The 20,151-nt window shown below is 59.5% G+C and overlaps 2 protein-coding genes across 9 annotated transcripts; one reads left to right on the forward strand and one right to left on the reverse strand.

Annotated features, from left to right (window-relative positions):
• Positions 1-2,192: 2,192 nt before the first annotated feature.
• Positions 2,193-14,619, forward strand: Dvl1 (dishevelled segment polarity protein 1). 8 transcript variants are annotated; one of them, XM_020155716.2, is made up of 18 exons: positions 2,452-2,716; positions 4,038-4,060; positions 4,153-4,254; positions 4,479-7,637; positions 8,430-8,499; positions 8,669-8,790; positions 8,988-9,091; positions 9,347-9,476; positions 9,742-9,835; positions 9,912-9,981; positions 10,066-10,205; positions 10,283-10,359; positions 10,447-10,514; positions 10,650-10,802; positions 11,350-11,481; positions 11,588-11,755; positions 11,836-12,042; positions 13,296-14,619. In XM_020155716.2, exons 4-18 carry the CDS (start codon positions 7,609-7,611, stop codon positions 13,670-13,672), a joined length of 1,941 nt encoding a protein of 646 aa, XP_020011305.1. In that variant the 5' UTR covers positions 2,452-2,716; positions 4,038-4,060; positions 4,153-4,254; positions 4,479-7,608; the 3' UTR covers positions 13,673-14,619. The 8 variants fall into 8 exon arrangements, with proteins under 8 accessions (XP_073937715.1, XP_020011303.1, XP_020011304.1 ...); XM_074081612.1 differs by having other exon boundaries at positions 4,038-4,254; XM_020155718.2 differs by lacking the exon at positions 4,038-4,060.
• Tas1r3 (taste 1 receptor member 3) lies at positions 14,618-20,121 on the reverse strand. The gene is made up of 6 exons (XM_074081619.1): positions 18,390-20,121; positions 17,985-18,285; positions 17,097-17,900; positions 16,779-16,976; positions 16,541-16,661; positions 14,618-16,391 (listed from the first exon to the last, which is right to left on the reverse strand). The coding sequence occupies exons 1-6, from the start codon at positions 18,692-18,694 to the stop codon at positions 15,409-15,411; spliced, it is 2,712 nt and encodes a 903-aa protein (XP_073937720.1). The 5' UTR covers positions 18,695-20,121; the 3' UTR covers positions 14,618-15,408.
• Between the last annotated feature and the right edge of the window lie 30 nt (positions 20,122-20,151).

Genomic DNA, 20,151 nt, shown 5'->3' on the forward strand with positions numbered 1-20,151 from the left:
ACTGTGTTTGGTTCAGTCTTCTGGGCTGAGCCAAAGTGGGATAAAATGTAGAAACAGGAGTAGGCAGGAAGGTTTCACCTGGATGCAGGTCTGACCCTGTATGGAGCTGTGAAGGAGATTCAGCAGAAAGAGCCCCAGGCTGCAGGACTTGGCCAACAGGATTGGCACTGATCTCTTGGGTTCAGTCATGGCTAGGCTCCTGCTGCAGGTTGTGTCCTTGGTACAGACCAGGGATGGTGGTTGGAGGTGGGGAGCAATTGAGTATCCCCAGACCTGATTCCTTACCCTAGCTCCTCCTCCAGTCCCCTCCTAGGATAGTGGGGACAGAAGAGGGTGGCAGTCACCCACAAGGACCCCATGGTGCAAAGCTGGATTGGGGAAGTGTGACTTGCTAAAAGATGGCCACATTGTCTCTGAACAAGGCACTTCTTTCAAGGGCTTAGAGCTCTGGCCTCACACCCAGCCCTCCTTGGCAGGGCTCCTACCTACCAGCCTCTCTAGTACAACTTGGGCTGAGCATCAGGTGGGAACCCAGGGCAGCTGGGTTGCAGATCCTGGCATCTGAGTGCCATTTCTTCTGACAAGAAGACACCGTTAAGTGTCTGGCTTGAGGAAAGGGACTGGCTACTTTCTTTCTTGGGCAATAGCAGAGAACCTTTTTAGGGTCAGACCCTCCAAGGTCATCTTGCCTGGCTTCCTCAGGTTTCCCGCTACACAAAATAAGACTGGAAGGGAATGGGCCCAGCTGCAGGTGGGTGGCTAGGACAGGAGACCCCTGGTGGCCCCATCCATCAGAGATTAGGGGGCAGGGGCAAGACTCTTGGGCTAGACTGACTTGGGGTGGCCTCTAGCCTCCATTCAAGGACTTTTGTCCAACTTCTGTATCTTCCAGGCAGTGATGGGGGTCTTTCCTTGTGCTGACCCAGTGCCTGAGGATGCTCATGACCAAACAGATGGGGAGAGTCCCAGGTCACTAGAGGCCTCACCCAGTCACTTCCACACAATTTAGGGACTTCCTTACCCTCCTCACTCAGGCTAGCATGGGACTCCCTCTGGTGGCCTCATATCTTCCTCCTGGAATCAGGGACGAATAGCTTGAAGCTATTCGAACCCTTTACAACCCGAGGGGCGCCATGGGTCTCCCTTGCTCCGTGGAGGTTCCCTGGGTGGTTAGATCTACAGTGGCCAGGGCAAAAATCCTTTTGGCTTCAACTGCTGCATCCTACACACTGTGCACGCTCGAGTCCACACGAGCTCCCTTACCCACGCGAACACCTGCATTCACTCGGTCCGAGTTTCCTGGATCAGGAACCTGGTTTCCCGAGGAACCAGGAAGCGCACGAGCTTGGGGCTGATGCGGAGCGCAGTGGCCGACTCTCGCTGTCACAGGCCGGACATAAGTATCATCAGATTCCTGCGAAGCGCCTCGAAGCCCGCCAGAGTAGTCGGGGGCCTCCGGACTCTGGGCACCCAGACCCTCCGGGAGAGAGTGGAGGACCGAGACCAGTTCGGAGACACTTCCGTGCGCCGCGGCGGATCTTGGGTTCGGGGGCGTGGCGTGGTCGGGACACTGTCTTGCTCCAACCCCTCAAGACGCGACGCGCAGGTGGGGACGGGGGACTCCTGAAGGTGCCCTCGCCTGCCGGGGGAAGGCGCTCCCATCTGCCCACTGGCCGAAACCCAGGCCCGTGCCGGGATTAGAGCCGGCGCGCCTGTTGGAATTTCTGGCCAGGAGCGCAGGGAGAGACGCTCGGCGCCTGGGCCAGTGACTGGAGAGACTGCGCGAGCGTAGACTCCACGTCCGGCGCACCCGGATTTGCTCCGCCCCCGAACTCCACCCCTTTCCCCCGCCCGCGCCGCGCGCCCCGCCCCGCCCGTCCTGCGCGTGCGCAGTTTTGCTCCGCCCCCGCCGCGGGCTGCCGGTGACGTCACCGGCTCTCGGGTGCCCCCAAACGGCAGAGCACTCAGGCCAGCCCGGCGATCCTTGAACGGCCCGAGGGGGCGGCGGGCAGCAGCGGCCCTTCGACCTGCGTCCTTCGCGCCCGCTCCTGGGCCAGCGGCGGATGGGCGGCCGTAGGCCGCGAGGCAACTGCCGGGGCGCGGGCGGGAGCCGGAGCCGGTCAGGGCGGGCGCGCGCGGGGACCTCGGCGCGGCCGGGCGGGGCGCGGGCCGGCGGGCGGGGAGCGCGCCCCGCGTCCGAGCCGCGGGCCGGGCCCTGACGCTGCGCGGACCCCGCGCCGCCGTCCGCGCGCCATGGCGGAGACCAAGATCATCTACCACATGGATGAAGAGGAGACGCCGTACTTGGTCAAGCTGCCGGTGGCGCCGGAGCGCGTCACGCTGGCCGACTTCAAGAACGTGCTCAGCAACCGGCCCGTGCACGCCTACAAATTCTTCTTCAAGTCCATGGACCAGGACTTCGGGTCAGTGGGCCGCAAGGCCTGGGCGGGCGTGCCGGCCCTTTCGGGAGCGCGTCCGGCGCCGACCAGACCCCGCGCGGACACTAGTGGGCACCTGTCTGCGTAGGCAGGGCTTTGGGGTCTGGGGCTGTCAACAAGCCCCCGGGCGCCGGCGACCCTGCTGCACGTTTGCACCGGGTGTGGGCAGGGTCTGGGTCTGCGTGAACCTCTTGGTGGCTCTTGTCAGTGTGTGCACCCACCTGTCTGCCGAGCTGGGGACCCTGGGGTTCTGACTGCCAGCTCTGGACGATTGACAGGTGAGGGGCCTGGCTTCTTGACCAGGTCTGCTTGTATGCCCAGGGCCACCCCAAACCCACAGCCCCTTTCTTGGCTCTGGTCAGGCTCAGGGTCTGCTGCATTTCTTTTCTTGAGGCTGGGAATCCCAGGGCTCAGGGCTGGCCTGGGGGGGTGGGGGGCGGGTGGTATGTGCAGTTTGGGGTAGGGTGGGGTCAGGAAGGGTCAAAGAGGAGAAGTGGGGGTGAGCCAGATCCTAGCACCCAGTGGGGTCCCTAGTTGGAGTGGGAGGATGTGGGCTGGTTGAGACAGGGACTTCCATCTGTTTGTTGGGACTTGAGAAGTTTCAGGAGGCTAAAAGCAGGTTCATCCTGGTCCTCTCCTCTAGGGTCCCTATGACAGGGTAGAGGTCAAGAGTACCTGAGGATCTTGGAGCTTCACCCCAGCTCCCCTGTCTTGAGGTTCCTGACTGTTGGTCTGTCCCTACTGAGCCACACAGCACTAGCATTCTTGGGAGGAGCCCAGGTGTCAGCCTCTGGGCCAGTGTATCCTAGCTGTATTGGCCTGGTGGCTGTCACAGGAGAAGGGACTTCCCACTTGTGCTGAGCTGGGCCTCTGGGACAGGGAGCAGGGCACTGGTTGTCCACTAGAGGCCTGACCTGGTACAGCCACAGTAACCCGAGTCCACTGCTCAGCAGTGCTGGGGGAGGAGGGTATTCAGGCCCTGTGGGTGGAGCAGGTGCACCCAGAGCCCGCAGGCAAGCCATGTCCTTGCGTATGGCTGCATGTTGGGACTTTGACATTGAGGCCATTTCCTGGATTCTGTGGTTGCATGGTCCCTTGGGCAGCCCTGTGTCAGGTCAAACTGAATCAGGTCAAACTTGGGCCACTCAGTGGTTCTGGCTACAGGGGTGGGGTGTCTTTTGGACAACTGGACTCTCTTACCCACCCAGCCCCCACAACAAGGAAGAAGCAAAGGAGGGGGCATTTTGTGCAGTCTAAAGGCTGAGTGCTGGTGCCCAGCATGAGTTCAGAGCTGAGGGAGCTTGCTCTAGAGACAGGTCCTCCCTCCCTCCCCTGGCTGGGCAATCTCCTATGGTCTCTACTCCTCTGGCCCTGGACATCCCTGGCTTTGAGCATTCAGTGTGTGAAAGAACACTTTGTTTTGTTGTTTTGCTGCTGTTGTTGTTTTGGTGGCATTGGGGGTTGAACTCAGGTCCTCACACTTGCTAGGCACGTGCTCTACCACTTGAGCCACGCCACCAGCCCTGGACGCTTTGGTTTTTAACTTAGTTTATTATTTTAGCAAAAATCACCAAAGTCACAGATGTTTTCTATCACAAGTTGATTTCACCGGGGAGTGCATGGTGAGGAGCATGCCCAGACCGTCTCTCGGAGCCTCCTGAGAGGACCCTGAACTCTGCTCCTGACCCACTGCATTCTGCTCCTGATCCATCAGGGGATGCCAGGAAGAGACAGTCCAGCTCCACCCCACATGTACTCCAGCAGAGCCGTACCTGTGGGTGGACTTGGAGGGCCTGTGGGTGTCCTGACCTAGGAGGTAGGGAGCAGATCTGAGTTTTGAGCAGGAACAATATCTTTGGATGTTTGAGCAGGCTTGGGAATGACTGGGTGTGGGGCAGGGAGCCAACAGAGAACTTAGAGGTGCAACTTGGGGACCTCAGATTTGCAGGAAAGTTGGGAGACAGGTGGAGGCAGGGCTGGGTGATACAGAAAGGCATGTGAGCAGACAGAACAAGGGGTCTTGCCTTGTTTCCTCCCTAGTCCTCTGACTGATGACCTAGTGAGCCTGACAGAAGACCTCAAGACCTCCATCAACTGCTTCCCTTTTCTACTTGCTTGAATCCTGTCTGAAGAGCTCCAGGCTCTATCTAGCCTACAGAATCATTTATTCAGTGGATAAATTTCCTAGGGCAGAGGCTAGTCAGTTTGTCACACTTTATAGTGTAAAGAAGAGCTGAGCTGGAAGTTCTCCCTGGATATCAAGTGAAAGTAGATTGATGTTGGGGGAAGGGAAGGCAGGTCCTGGTTGAGCTGTGCAGTGGTCCCAAGGGTGGCCTCAGACTGGAAGCTATGAGGAGTGCCCTAGTGAGTCTGGATCTCTTGCCCCAACTCCCCAGCTTACTGTTCCTGAGCTTCTGTGCCAGACCACAGCTGGTCATCTAGTAAGGAGCAGTCTACCCTGGGCTGGGTCCCTGCTCCCCATACATATCTTTGGCCAAGTGGGTGAGTGTTCCCCTCCCATCCCAACTTTTCATGTGTAGGTTATGGTAGTTCTGACCTAGGACCTGCCACGGCTTAGGGCAAGATCCCTAGGCCTCTGGTGGACCCAACAGAGGTATCCTGTGTTGGTCTTGTGATTGTCAATGCAGGGTAGCCTCTGAGGCAGGGCACTGAGGGCATTTGGCTCTTGGTCCTGAGGACCAGGGGCATGTCACTGGTGCTAGCGTGCTGGACCTGACACTTATCTGAGCTTCTTGGTGGTGGCCTCAGCCTCTCTACCTCTAAGATGGGGTGACCAAGTGTCATGGTGGATGGGAGCCCTAGGCTCTGTGGTCCCTTGTCTGTGGAACAGATGTGTTGAGGGCTCCCCATGCCCTTGTGGGACCATGTGTTCAGCTACTTGTCCAGACTGTCTGAGTGAACTCCAACTCAGCCCTCCCTGGCTATGCTGTCTGGGGTCAGTAACTCAGCCTCTCTGTGCCTTGTGTGCTTTTATGGTGTTGGTAGGCAGTTATAGTGCATTGTCAGGGCTTGGGGACACTCAAGGCCACACATTCTGAACCTGTGGAGGGACTCAGCTCCAGGGCATCAGTGCTGCCTGGTGGGTGGCTGGTAGAGGAGTATCTGGTCAGTAGCTGGTGGTAGATGCTTGCTGGCTGGTAAGGCAATAGGCTAAGGCTTGCTGGGCTCCTTGGGGGCTCAAGATGCCTCTATGCCCTATGCCAGCTCGTTCTATCAGCCTCTAACTCTATAGGGGAGGATGGGGCTTACTAGGGGCTGCATCCCTGGGGAGGGTGACTGGTGTTATGCTGTGGTCTGTAGGAGTCCTGGGGTCCTTCTTGACTAGGCTGTGCTGGGCTCCAAGGGCCCTGCCTTTGAGCAGATTCCTCCCTGGGGCGGGTTGCAAGGGCAGTAGGTGGAGTCCAAAAACCACAAGTTGGAGGCTAACCAGAATCTCCTTAGGAATTCTGAGGTTGGGGGCAAAATGCCGGCAGGATTGCCTTGGGTTGACAAGGGAGAATTAGTAGAGACCATTGTAAGGCCTACCTCCCTCCTGAGAGCCCAGGCACATGAGACGCCTGGGATCATCAGGAGGCTGTGCTGTGACTATGGGTAGTATCACACTGTGGGGACCACTCCTGCCTCTGCCCTGGGGGCTCTGGCCAGGGTGGGGAGGCACAGGGCTCTTCCTGGGATCTGGGCTGGTCCTATCCCTCTCCCTGCTGTCCTGGACTCTTGGTCCTTCTCACCCTGACACTTGGTGAAGGGCTTGAGTTCCTCAGGCTGGGGAGGGCATCCAAGGGAGCAGGGCCTTTGGGCCTTGTAGTGGTGTCCAGGTAAGTGAAGGAGGCAGAGACCTCAGGTGCCCTGCATCACCTCAAGACCCTAGCTTGGGACTTGGGCTGTCTGGATGGGGAGGGCAGTGCCTGCTGGGGAGGCCCTCCCGTGGGTGTTGGGGTGGCTCATCTGTCTTCCCATGGTGAGTCAGACAGGGCTGGGGCTGGGTGTGGTTGGGAGAGGCTGCTGATGGGCTCGGGGACCAAAGTTGGGGGCTGAGGCAGGGATTCTTGCTGGGGTCTCTGTTGTGGTGAGGTTACTCAGAGATGGCACTTGGCCCATCGGCTTCTATGGGCAGAGCCCCAGGTACTGTAGGCGCTTTCTGTCCCCTCCCTGGGCAGTTCCAGGTTTTCCTGTGGTGACAGCCTCTAGACTGGCTGCTTTAGCCCAGGTCTGGTGTAGAGGGTCTAGCCTTTCCTGGGCAGTCAGTCCAGCTCCACAGGACCATGACTTGTGAGGGGGGGTAGCAGACATTGGGGGTTGCTGATAAATGACTCATTCTGCTATTGGAGTCCCATCTCATTGGTAAGAGGCCCTCAGAGGCACTTGGAGGCAGTGGCAGGACCATAGAGGGCTGAGTGGGGTGTGCTTCCCTTCCAGGTTGGCCTTGTTGCTGCGGTCTACTCTACTCTAGGCCTTCTCCCAATGGGTGGGTGGAACAGGGTCTTACTCACTGGGTGGGATGACGGTGTCAGTCCTCCAAGGACTTCTGCCACCTGTTGCTGCCCAGGACAGGCTGTGAGGAGGTATCTGGGACCAGTGGACCTGGATTGGCAGGCAGGGGAGGCCCTGCCCCTGGCACTAGGCCCATTGGGCCATGAGGCTGCTTCCTGCCAGGTGCGTGTTCAGGCCCAGCCTAGTCTTCCGGCTCCCATTTCTTCATTGGACCCAAGTCCCAGGCATGGAAAATCCCACTGTGTTTGGCAGGTCTGAGCATGAGGGGTGGGGCATCTGGGTCTCAGAGGCCACAGTTGGAGACCACAGTCCCTGTCCAGCTGGCCCCTCCTTTGAATTCTGACCCTAGGTAATCTGACCTCCTTCTCGGTTTGTGTTCCCCGACCCTTGTGCCCTGCTTCGGTGCCCTCAGCCACTCCCCAGGCTATCTAACCAGGGAAGCATTAAGACAGGGTAGAGCTGAGTGTTGGTCAGTGGATGCAGCTGGCTTGCTCTGTCCCTGGCTGCCCTTCCAGGGCTTCAGATCAGGGGAGATCATGGCCCCCTGAGAATTGACGCTGGTCTAGTGCACAGGGTCTGTCTTGTCCCCTGGCTGGGTGAATGGACCACAAGAGCAGCAGATCCTGTGTGCTTTCATGGCCTACCTGCGTGCTGTGCTATGCGGGGGAAAACTCCAGGGGCTCACAGGTACTGAGCAGAGTGTAATGCACATCATGTGGGCCAGGACCCCTGGATGCTCTGGAGAGGGACAGAGTGGGGTGTGGTGGGCAGGGGTTGGGAGAGGAACCCATCCTAGTCTTGAGGGCTGGGTGGTAGTCTGAGACCTGCTGTTCTTGTGCAACTGCATGAATGCGGAGTTGGACTAGGCAGAGGCCCTTGTGGAAATGGCTGAAATTAGAGCCCACAGGATGTATGGTGGCTCTGGGGTGTGGGTTAGAGAATAACTGTGGGACAGTCCTAAGCACCTGAATTGATAATCTGCCAACCATGAGATAGAGAGGCTGCAAACAGGCCCTGGAGCTGCCCTGAGTGCTGCACTCCATGGGGAGGCAGCTGTTGGGGTCCTCAGGAGGGGTGTGTGTGGCTGGAGATAGGCCTGAGATGGAGCCTGGAACCAGGGAAAGGGAGGGAAGCTAAGGAGCAGGGCCTTTCCCAAGAGCCCTTTACCTTGTCTTTCCATCCCCCACAGGGGTGGGAGGACTGGAGGCCAACCCTGGAGGTGAATGGAAACTTGGGCTGACCCTCCATTATCCATCCATAGCCCCTATCCCCAGTGTTGGCAGGGTGGCTGGGGCCAGGGCCTGAGGTCAATGGAGAGTGACGAGGGTCTCTAAGGAGACTGTGCTGGGTGGGGCCCCCACAGATGATATCTGTGGTGTGGTGGACACCCCGTTCTCCAGGTCCAGTGGTGGGGGTCACCTCTAGAGCCTGGGGGGTCAGGCCCCAGGTGGTCTCATAGCTAGCTGTCTCTACCCACAGGGTGGTGAAGGAGGAGATTTTTGATGATAACGCCAAGCTGCCCTGCTTCAATGGACGAGTGGTTTCCTGGGTGAGTCTGTGGGTGACCCCACCCAGGGTCACAGGGGTGGGGACTCTTCCTGGGGAGAAGGAGCAAGCTGGGGGAGGGGAGGATAGAGGAGCTGGTCACCTGCCCTGGGTACCCTGCAGGGGTGGTCTAGAGACCAGCAGGAATTTGATCCCTCACTCTCCCTCCACAGCTGGTCCTAGCTGAGGGTGCTCACTCGGATGCAGGATCCCAGGGCACTGACAGCCACACGGACCTGCCCCCACCCCTTGAGCGGACAGGTGGCATCGGGGATTCCCGGCCCCCATCTTTCCAGTAAGAAAGATTCTGGGGATGCAGAACCCTGTTGCTCCTGGGTGCGTGCTGCCCAAGGCCCATCTGTGAGGAAAGGGTCTGGCCACGGGAGGGAGGGGCCCTCAGTGGGTAGGGGATGCCTGCTGGAGCTGGGGCCTCACGTGGCACAGGGGCAAGGACTACCTGGCCTGCCCTATCCCACTTGCTTCTCTCCACAGTCCAAATGTGGCCAGCAGCCGCGATGGAATGGACAATGAAACAGGCACAGAGTCCATGCTCAGTCACCGGCGGGAACGAGCCCGGCGTCGGAACCGTGAAGAGGGTACTTTGGCCATCTGCCCAGACCTGGAGCCCAACCCTTCCTGGAACCTCATAGTTTACCCCAAACCAACACTCCACACCTCCCCTCAAGCAGCGGAGGTCCCTGGGTAGAGGCCCCAGGCCTGGTGCGCATCTCCACCTCCCACCATAGTCATTCTGCAGCTCTCAAATGATTGGCAGCTTGAAGTGCACAGGCTATCTTGACCCTGTGGCCGCTGAAGCCCTATGGTCAGCTCCCACCCTGCTGCTCACACAGCTACCCGAACCAATGGGCACCCAAGACGGCGGGACCTGGGGCTTCCCCCAGACAGCGCATCCACTGCACTGAGCAGCGAGCTCGAGTCCAGCAGCTTCATCGACTCAGATGAGGAGGACAACACAAGCCGGTGGGCTGGGTGTGCATGTGTCTGTGTGCTAGGGGTTCACATGTGTGAGTGTGTATGCAGTGGCAGGCTGATTACACATGCTTGTGTCCTGTGCTTACCTACTGCATGGGGTCTGCACGTATACCTGTGTGTGTGGGACCTGGGGTGTAGTGCCCAGCATCCTGGTCTGTGCTACCTAGGGTCAGCCAGCTATACTTTGGGGAGCAGCTCTGACTCCCCAGTCCATGCCTCTGACCTCTCTGACCTCTGGTTTCTTGTCCCCCAGGTTGAGCAGCTCCACTGAGCAGAGCACCTCCTCCCGGCTTATTCGGAAACACAAGCGCCGGAGGCGGAAGCAGCGCTTGAGGCAGACGGACCGGGTAGGCAGTAGGGCTGGTAGGGTTTCTGTGCCTGGCACAGTGCCTGGCCACAGCCCTTCACCGGGTCCCTCCACAGGCCTCCTCGTTCAGCAGCATTACTGACTCCACCATGTCTTTGAACATCGTCACCGTCACGCTCAACATGGGTGAGGCCTCACGGGGCTGGTAGGCCTGGGTGGGGGTGGGTGCAGGCTGGGATCTGTGGGGCCCACTCACAGCACCTCCTGCAGAGAGGCATCACTTCCTGGGCATCAGCATCGTGGGCCAGAGCAATGACCGGGGAGACGGTGGCATCTACATTGGCTCCATCATGAAGGGCGGGGCTGTGGCCGCTGATGGCCGCATCGAGCCAGGAGACATGCTGCTGCAGGTGCGGTCCTTGGGATCTTGGGGGCCAAGATACACCCCTACCCCACTGCTGACCCTTGACTCACCCAACCCTTCCAGGTGAATGATGTCAACTTTGAGAACATGAGCAACGATGATGCTGTGCGGGTGCTGCGGGAGATCGTGTCCCAGACGGGGTGAGGGGGGTCCACATGGGGGTGTGAGGGGCGTGGAGCGGGAGGGACCATGCCGGGCCTCACCCATGTGACCCACCCGCCCTGTAGACCCATCAGCCTCACAGTGGCCAAGTGCTGGGACCCGACCCCTCGGAGCTACTTTACCATCCCGAGGGGTGAGTGACCCCGCAGAGCGGGTGGGGTGGGGTGGGGTGCCAGAACCCAGCCTGAAGGGCCTCTTTCCTCTGCCCCTATGCTGTGCCCTCCACCTTCCATCGCCCATCATCTGTTGTCACACGGTGTCTGCCCAGCTGACCCGGTGCGGCCCATCGACCCAGCTGCCTGGCTGTCCCACACGGCGGCACTGACAGGCGCCCTGCCCCGCTATGGTACGAGCCCCTGCTCCAGCGCCATCACACGCACCAGCTCCTCCTCACTAACCAGCTCAGTGCCCGGCGCCCCACGTAAGTGGTAGCTTGTGAGAGCCCCAGTCAGAAACAGGCTCGAGGGCGAGGGTCTGCTCCAGCCTCCAGCCTTGGTGCTCATGTGGCTGTCTTTGGGGTCCATGATACATGGTATATTTGTCCCCAGCACCCTGCACAGATGTGTGCACACCTCGAATGGCCCAGTCCCACTCCCTGTCTGGAAGCATGAAGAAGCCCTGCCAGGGGTGTGCTAAGCAGGGGTGGGAGGACATGTGTGGCCCCTGCTCTGCTTTCCTGCCATTAACACAACTAACAGCCCCAAGCTTGCAGGGGAGGTGGATGTGGGGAGAGGAGGAGGTCCGGCCTGCCCGTGTGGCATTGGCTTGTGGGGTAGGGGTGGCCTCGCCCTAGTTTTGGCCCAAAATCCTGAAGGGAGGCATCTGTAGGGTGGGAGAGGAAGAGCCAATCCCCCTGTTCCTTGTCCACTCCTGATCCCATTGTGGGGCATTTTCCAAGCTTTGGGCCCAGAGCCCAGTCCCTGCCTACTGGCCGCTTGCTGAGGGCTGAAGGGGTCTGTGTCTTGCAGAACTGGAGGAGGCACCCCTGACTGTGAAGAGTGACATGGGTGCCATCGTCCGAGTCATGCAGCTGCCGGACTCGGGGCTGGAGATCCGAGACCGCATGTGGCTCAAGATCACCATTGCCAATGCTGTCATTGGTGAGTCCTCGCTGCCGGCCATGGGAGTGGGTCCCAGGTCCTTCTTCAACCCAATGGGGCTGCCCAGGGCTCTCTGCTGGCCTGACTCTGGTGGGTGTGTGGCCAGGGGCTGACGTGGTGGACTGGCTGTACACACATGTGGAGGGCTTCAGAGAGCGGCGGGAGGCAAGAAAGTACGCCAGCAGCATGCTGAAGCACGGCTTCCTGCGGCACACTGTCAACAAGATCACCTTCTCTGAGCAGTGCTACTATGTCTTCGGGGACCTATGCAGCAGTGAGTGGGGACCATGGGATGGGGGCCACCTGAGGGCCCATTGACTCACCCTCACTCATCTTATGTTTCCTACCTGCCAGATCTCGCAGCTCTGAACCTCAACAGTGGCTCCAGTGGAGCCTCGGATCAGGACACCCTGGCCCCGCTGCCCCACCCACCTGCACCCTGGCCCCTGGGTCAGGGCTACCCCTACCAGTACCCTGGGCCCCCGCCCTGCTTCCCGCCTGCCTACCAAGATCCTGGCTTCAGTTATGGCAGTGGCAGCGCCGGGAGTCAGCAGAGTGAAGGTGAGAGCCTGGCCAGCCCCACCTGTGCTGCCTGCTCCCTGGCTCTGCCCTGCCCTGCTGCTGCCCCCTGCACTCCTGCTGTGTGCTTGGGCCCTGGTAGGCCCCCTCCAGGGAGCTGGCATGGGGGCACAGGGAGCTGGCATGTGGGGACTCACCTTGATTAAGTGGAGAGGAGCCTTAGGGAGCAGGGAGGCTGATGGGGGCAGATGTTCCAGGTGGTATTCCAGGCAGCAGAGGTAAAAGGCAGGAGATGGTGTGGCAAAGGGTCTTGTGGGAATGGGAGTAGTGGAGGGTTTCAAGCAGGGTCACTCTCCAGGTTCCAGGACATAGGGGAGGAAAGGCTCCATCTCCCATGGCACCTGTACTCTAGCAGGAAGTCAGACTAAAACAGTGAGCACTGCCACAGATGAGCATATCCTAGGAGTATTAAAGAGCTGGGAAGATGGGCATCCCCAAGGAGCAGAGGCCAAGACTCAAGGGGCACAGTGCTCTTGAGAGAGATACAAGCAGCCAGCCGAGGGCACCCAGAGGATGGGAGAGAGGAGAGGTGGGCCAGGGGGTGGTGGTATCTGAGGGGAAGCTACTGGGTGTCTCTGGACCCTGGACAGACCCTTGAACCCACCCAAGCCCAACCTGGCCTGCACTTGGCCCAGTGGGCAGCAGGCAAGCACTGGGCTGGTGTGTGACTCGTGCTATCCCTTGCTTTGTGCTGAGCAAGCCTTAGACTGAAGGACTAGCAGAGTGGACCCTCGGGCCGGTAAGCCAGGGTCCCCCAATGTTCCTCTCAGCATGTCCCCAGCCAGCCCATGTCTTCAGGTTCCTACCACTTCCTGGGATCCCAGTGACTGAGCCAATTAGATGGCCAGGGCCCTGGGGTTGGGTGGACAGTGGGTCTTTGGGAGGTGGGGTACCCAGGATGGCTGACGGGAGCACCAGCATACATGGCCTTTACTGGTGCCTCAGTTTCTTGGTTGTAAGATTAGCCCTTGATTCAAGCATTGGGGTGAGGTATAGGGTGCCATGCTGGCCCCTAGTGTCCCTGCTGCCTGCCACTGCCCTCTCCCTTTGCCTCTCAGCTACTCCTGCTTCTGGAGCAGAGCCAGCCCTGCCCTGTGTCTGCATGGTCATCCCTCCCACTCTGCCTGCTTTGGCCCACCTGGTTCTGCCCTGGCTGTCTGGGAGCAGCTGGTGGTCCTAGAAGTGGTCAGGTCTGGTGCTGACCCTGTCGTCACTCTCTCCCTTCTTAACTCCAGGGAGCAAAAGCAGCGGGTCCACCCGGAGCAGTCGTCGGGCCCCGGGCCGAGAGAAGGAGCGCCGGGCAGCCGGAGCTGGGGGTAGTGGCAGTGAATCGGACCACACGGCACTGAGTGGGTCAGGTGGCACTGGCTGGCGGGAGCGTCCAGTCAGCCAGCTTAGCCGTGGCAGCAGCCCTCGCAGCCAGGCCTCAGCTGTTGCCCCAGGGCTCCCCCCACTGCACCCCCTGACAAAGGCCTACACAGTGGTGGGCGGGCCACCTGGGGGGCCGCCTGTCCGGGAGCTGGCCGCTGTCCCCCCAGAGTTGACAGGCAGCCGCCAGTCTTTCCAGAAGGCCATGGGAAATCCCTGCGAGTTCTTTGTGGACATTATGTAACCAGCGGCTAGTGCCTTCAGCCCTGCCTGAGGCAGGGGAAGTCTGTGGTTGTGCTGTACTGGGAGCTCTGTAGGCTTGCCTTAGTGGCGGCCAGCTGGGACAGGTCAGCTGTGGGGCCTGGGCAGTGGGAACAGGCTGGAGAGGGGCTGAGGGCAGCCATAATCCCATGGTTGGACTTGGCATCCTGCCTGCTCCTGGTGGTAGAGCAGCTTGTATCCTTGCAGACCCTCATGGGGGGGCCATCGCTGTCCTGAGGCAGGCCTGACCTGCCCCCCTTAGCAAGAGCCTCAGGAACCCCTTGACTTCTCCTTTGGGTGTGACCCCCTCCGGGGTGAGGAAGACCCTCTTGGGTTCCATGTTGTCCCCCACTCTCCTAGAGCTGTGCACAGGGCCCCAGACTGAACCAGGATCAAACACTCACCCCCCACAGTTCATAGGCCTTGCCCATTAGGCCCAGGGGGCTTCAAGGGGTAGGATGTAGCCCACAGGCCCCTCTGGCTTCCTGAGGGGGTGTAACTTATTTATTTATTGTTGGCCTGCCTGGTCTGGGGGCGGCAGCCGGTCACCCAGCTCAGGCAGTTTGCATGTTCCCCCCTCCTGGGACTCAGAGCAAATGTGGGGGACACAAGCCGTGACAGAATGTGTGGAGGACAGTCAGTTGGGGAGACAGGAGAGTGGCCAGGCACCTGTGCACTGCGCGTGGCCCTCAGTCCAGGGCGCAGATGCTGCAGGGTTGGGGTCCTAGGGAGGACCTGTCCCATCCTTGCAGTCCTTGGTGGTCACCCACCCACACATGCTGCTGCCTTCCTGGCATGGCAGCCCCACCGTCTGCACTGTAGATATTGTGTCAAAGTTTGAGCGTCTGGCTAGTTCCTGTAGAGCTGCTTCTGTGTAAATGCTGCTTCTGTGTAAATGCTATTTTAAACACTAAAATGCATTTAATTTTATGGGACTGATGTGTGTCCTTTTTCCCTGCTGCACCAGTCCAGGATTCAGGTGTGTGTGTGGGTCCAGAGTTGACCCTGGACCCTGGGGGTCTCTGACCTGAGGCCCTGCTTCCAGCTGGACAGGTGCTATCCTTAGATACACCTCAGTCACGTGGCTCTATTTCCTGGGCTGGCCAGCAGTAGGGTCATGCTGGGAAGCTTTCTGTCCTTGGTCCTGTCACCTGACTCTAGGGGTCTCATTGGCTGGCGCTAGCCATGGTGCTGACCCCCACCTCTGCCCGGGCCCTGTCCGAGGTGCTGGTGGTGGCACACTTCCCTCTGGCCAACTAGGGTAGGACCAGGGAGAAAGACAGGTGGGTGCTACCCTTCATCCCAAGTGTACCTCTGCACTGCTGGCTGCTCATGCCCAGCCATCCCTTCCTGTGATGCTTGGACGGGTGCTGGGAGGGAGCCCCAGACTGGGCACAACCAGGTGAGTACTACCCTGTCTGACGTTCCAGGGTCTGGCCAGGTCTTTCCTGAGTTTAGGGTGTGGCCACAGGGTTCCAAGACACACTCTGGGGCCAACTTGGAGAACAGTGGGTCCCTGCTACCTGGGCAGACTTGGGTCAAGTTTAGAGCCTGCCTCTGAGAGGATGTGGGTGGGGTCACCGGGCCCGTCCTGCATACTACAGGCCTAGGGGTCACTGTGGGGTCAAAGCCTAGGACTGGAGGATCTCAGTGGAGGGCAGTCTAGGGGTTGCTGGGATGGAGGGATCGCTACTAGGACTGGGCTCACTGGGGGTGAGGTCACTGGTTTGGGTCAGGGTCGTGGTTGTGTCCCTGAATCCCTTCCCTGCTCCCACTGACACCTGCATCTCCAGCAGCCCTGGGACTCCCTCCTAGGAAGAACTCAGAGGTATTGAGCTTCGGCTGCCACAGAAGCAGGTAGCATTTGGGCAAGTAGAAGTTGGCCAGGATGCCCAGGGCACAGAGCAGAATGGCACCCATCTGTACAGCTGGCTGGTAGATTACCTGCACGTTGGCCAGGAGGGGCACAAAGGAGATCCAGGTGATGAAGTAGGCCAGCATGGCAAAGGTGAGGCCCCGGGCATGGTTGTAGCGGCCAGGCTGGCTCTGCACCAGGAAGGTGCCCAGGAAACAGAGGAAAGCCAGTGTGATGTTGGTGATGTGCACCAGGCCCAGGCTGACCCAGGAGTGCATGTAGCAGTGTACTAGTGCTTCTGTGGGCAGTACCCTCCAGTCTGTCACCACCTCTGGTGGGAAAGCCACCAGGTACCAGGCACACAGTGCTGCCTCCACCAGGACGGCCAGTAGCACCACCAGCCAGGTCCAGGGCCCCTGCAGGCAGCTGCGCAGCCAGGTTGCCCAGCTCAGCGGCAGCTCCGACTCCACAAAGATCTCAGCTGCCTGCAAGAAGAGGGTGCTCAGGCACCCTGTGAGTGGGAGGTGGAGCAGTGGCTGCTGGGCCAGGCAGCTGGCCCGGTCTGGCCGGCCTGGAAACAGGAGGACACTGAGGCAGAAGAGGCCCAGGCAGGCCAGGCCGAAGCAGGACAGGGGCCCTCCTGAGGCCTGAACCAGTGGGCTGTCTCTGTGACAGATGAAGAGCCCCAGGGCAGTCAGCACCAGGCCCAGCACCAGGCCTAGCAGCAGGAGTAGGAACAGCACAGCTGGCTCCCCCCAGGCCAGGAACCTGGGAATGCGGGGGAAGCAGCGTGTGCTCCGCTCTGGGGACCACTGGTCCTGATCACATGGGGTACAGATAAGGTCATCTGCAGGAAGAGAGGAGAGAATGGGCTGGTGCTGAGCGACATAGACTCCCCAGCTTGGTTGCCATAGGCTCCAGCATCAGCATCAGCCTCAGAGTCATGGCTCAGTGGGAACCCTCCCCAGTCTAGGCTGTCTCAGGAAGGTAGCTCACCTGGGTTCTGCCGGTAGCTGCCTGCCTTGCAGTCCACGCAATCATAGCAGCAGGAGTGGAAGCCCTTTACTCGGCGAACCTGGCCATCCCCACACTGGCGGGAGCACTGTGACACTGGTACCTGGGCATGGGGCTTCCCGTCAGACTCTCTTCACTAACCAGAGATGCCCAAAGCCTCTGAGGCTTGCTTAGCTATGGGGGCGTCTGTGTGATGGTGACCCATGTGCCTTGCACCCACCTGGTTGCCTGGCCCCCACATCTGTGAGAGTTGCAGCCAAAGGCTGCCATTGAAGGCCCCCACAGTGTGCAACACAGGCGTTGGGCTCTGCCACACCCACATCTTCAGGTCATACTCCATGTCCACATAACCATTGGCATTGAACCGTAGCTCCAGACCTCGGACATGGAAACTCATGTTGTACATGTTCTCCAGGAGCTGGGGTTGGGGTAGGGGCAAGGGTAACCCGTGAGCCACTCCAGCCAAGACAGGCTTTTGCCCTGCCTGGTGACTCCGTACTCCTGCAGGGGCAGGCACAGACTAAAACCCAGTCCTCACCTGCCAGGGCTGCACAGTCTTCATTGCATTGCAGTGCGAGGTGTTGCATTGCAGGGTGATGTGGAGGGCATGGGCCACGCTGTACACAGCGGCATAGGTGGCAAAAATCTGGTGGTGCAGCTGGCCGGCTGACAAGTTCTGCAGCAACCCGGTCGACAGGTTCTGCAGCAGGACATGGTCACACTGTGGGCAGCGTGGCCCCATCACGTCCTCCCCCAGGTCTGGTTTAGCATCCAGCGAGGCACAGAAAGCTGGGTCAGCAGCCAGGGCCAGGTGAGTCTCCACATAGTGGGAGAATTCAGGCAGTGGGACACCCCGCTGCAGAAAACCAAGCACAGTACCCATCTGGGCAACGTTAGGCAGTGTCACGACCAGGTCTGAGGTCAGCCAAGCTTCACTGGCCACCCACACCTTGGGTGAGAGATGGTGGTGGATGCTGTAGTTGAAGAGGGAGTAGACAGCGCGGGCAGAGGCGAACAGCACCACCACCTGCACTTTGCTCTGGTTCACTTGGTGTAGCACATCTATCACCTTGCCCAGCCGCTGGCTGTCAGTGCGGGGCAGTGGCACCAGGCCCTCGTGTGCGATGCAGATGCCCTGCGCACTGGCCAGGCTTGAGAAAATGCTCAGACCCTCCCTGCCATAGTCATCATCACTACCCAGGGCAGCCACCCAGTTCCAGCTGAATTTCTGCAGCAGTGTCACGATGGCCTCCAGCTGCACCCGGTCACTGGGCACCGTGCGGAAGAAGGAAGGGAATGTCTCCCGGTCACTCAGACGATCCATGCTGGCACTGTAGCTGATCTGCAGTGGACAAGAGGCACATTCTGATGTGGGGGATCCTGTGGGCAGGGCTGCCTGGGGAGACATAAAGGGAGGTGGGCCCACCTGTGGCATGAGGAAGAAGCTGAAGAACTTGCCCGTGATGAGGGCAAGCTCTGATGAGTGGGGCCCGATGACTGCCAGCACGCGGGGCTGATACTGTGTGTAGTTGCAGTAGGCGGCAATGCTGCAGCTGCCTGCCTTGGCCAGGAACAGGAGGCTGGGCTTCATGGTGACCATGGGCTCTGAGCATGTGTCGAAGAGGTCATAGCCCAGGTGCAGCCCGGGCAGCAGGGTAGAACCATTGTTGATCTCTTCCACAGCCATTTTCATAGCCATTGCCAGGAACAGGCCAAGGGATGAGAACCTGAGGCCACACAGGGTCATCACGTCTCCAGGTTAGGAGTACCACAGACCTGAGGGCACCCAGCCTGTGCACCACCCTCCACCCCCAGCTGCCTGCTTCTGTACCTGGTGCACACAATGCCATTGGGCTGCGTCCTGTGGTAGAGGCTGCCCTCCTCAGCTAAGCCCAGTGAGAAGAGCCCACCCAGCACATAGTCCCCTTCTGCCCTAAGTTGCCGTGACAGGCACAAAGAGGCTCCCATCCCGAGGCCCAGGAGAGCTGCCAGGCTGAGGCCTAGGCCAGCCAGACCTGACATGGCAGCTTTCAGCTTGCAGCAGGGATAGTATGTGGGTGGACTGGGAAGGAGCTCCAGATGTAGTAGGTCCAAGGGGGAGGGAGCAGAGGATTTGTTTAGCAAAACCAGTGCCATGCTCAGCTGCCAAGCCCCAGGAGGCCCCAAGCAGTATCTTCAGTATCTCAGACCTAAAGGTTTGTGCACATCAAACCTTATCCTGACATGACCACTAGGCTCTCTGGCCAATAGTGACCATCACAGACAGGCTGTTAGTGGTCACTGATTGTGCCACCTGCCCATTCCTGAAGCAGCCTGGCAGACTGTGAAGGAGAGGAAGAGGGAAGAGGGGCATCCAGGGCTCTGGGGTCTCAGCTGACTGGGAGGGGCAAGGAGGTAGCAGTACCCTAGTGACTTCTCATAGGCACAGGATCACTTCCCCAGCCCCTGGAGGGTTCTGGCTGTCGTTTCCAGACAGCGTGTCAGCAGTTAGGGGGCTTCAGGGGAGGCCCCTCTAGGCCTGTAGACAGGGAGACAGTGGATGGTTTGCCAGTCAGAATTCTGCAGCATAGCTGGAATGGGGAGAGCTCTGGGTTGGGGGCTGTGGCCTCTCAGGCATTCTGGAACTTTCTGGGAAGTCGGACACCTTGAGGGTCTGTTCCCCTGCCAGGGATATGACACCTGGAAGTCACAGGAACCTGTGGCCAGCCCAGGCACTGCTACCCAGAGGGTGTGCAGGTGCCCCACTCTGGGGATAGCTCACAGCTGGTCCTGAAGGAGGGGTCCATGCAAACGAAAGAGGAAAGGCCATAACCAAATAGGCTGGTGCAGCTGTCTGCACCAGGTGTGTGTCCATGTGGCGGGAGGGCGCACAGCATCCTCTTAGCCTCTTCTTGGCGCTGACTCTGTCTCTCCTGGCCTGGATCTGGGAGAGGGAGAGCACTCACTGACACATCCAGAGGAGCTGAGGGGAGGCTCATGACCTGCTGAGGTTAGGGCCTGGGCAGTCTCAACTTCAGCTGGGGCCTGGCAGACTTTTCTGGATTGTGGAAACTGGCTTTTGCCTCTTTCTGCTGTCCTGTGAGGGGGGCCTGTAAGGCAAATTCTGGTACAACACACACAGGTGTACACCACAAACGAACACAGCACTCTTTCAGTTTGGCTTGCAGCCTTGCTCTCAGGCCAGTCCCTCCTAGTCACTGGCTTTGGCCAGCACCACATGAACTCTGGTTCCTGGCTGGGTGTGGGCCAAGAGGACCCCACCCAAAGTGCATCCTCTTTCTATACAGGCTGCTGTGTGGCAGACACCAGCCAGCGCCTGCAGGCCTCTCCTCTCTCACAGCTGGCCAGTCTCAGGTCTGCCCTTTCAGTATAGCTCCTCAGGGTGGGTGACCCTGGGTGAGTCCGTTTTTTCACCTATAAAATAGGGTAACTCAGATCTCATGGCTGGGGGGACCAAGCCAAATTAAAGCACTACAGGACTGGCACATGGCAGCAGAGTGCTGGCCACTGACTGGGCTCACCTCTCACCCCCATGGCTCACATTGCTTTTTGAGTCCTTGGGGTTGGGAAGTACATGCCTCAGTCCTGTCACT

This window comes from Castor canadensis, chromosome 7 (genome assembly GCF_047511655.1).
Source record: "Castor canadensis chromosome 7, mCasCan1.hap1v2, whole genome shotgun sequence".
Lineage (NCBI taxonomy): Eukaryota > Metazoa > Chordata > Mammalia > Rodentia > Castoridae > Castor > Castor canadensis.

Excerpts from the sequence above, each read along its gene's own strand:
- Tas1r3 (XM_074081619.1), bottom strand. The coding sequence starts at position 18,694 with ATGGCACTGGTTTTGCTAAACAAATCCTCTGCTCCCTCCCCCTTGGAC. Across the intron at positions 16,977-17,096 it reads AGACTGTGCAGCCCTGGCAG|CTCCTGGAGAACATGTACAA; the intron begins GTGAGGACTGGG and ends CCCCAACCCCAG. Across the intron at positions 16,662-16,778 it reads TGTGGGGGCCAGGCAACCAG|GTACCAGTGTCACAGTGCTC; the intron begins GTGGGTGCAAGG and ends CCCCATGCCCAG.
- Dvl1 (XM_020155714.2), top strand. The coding sequence starts at position 2,254 with ATGGCGGAGACCAAGATCATCTACCACATGGATGAAGAGGAGACGCCG. Across the intron at positions 8,500-8,668 it reads ATGGACGAGTGGTTTCCTGG|CTGGTCCTAGCTGAGGGTGC; the intron begins GTGAGTCTGTGG and ends CTCCCTCCACAG. Across the intron at positions 10,206-10,282 it reads CAGGAGACATGCTGCTGCAG|GTGAATGATGTCAACTTTGA; the intron begins GTGCGGTCCTTG and ends CAACCCTTCCAG.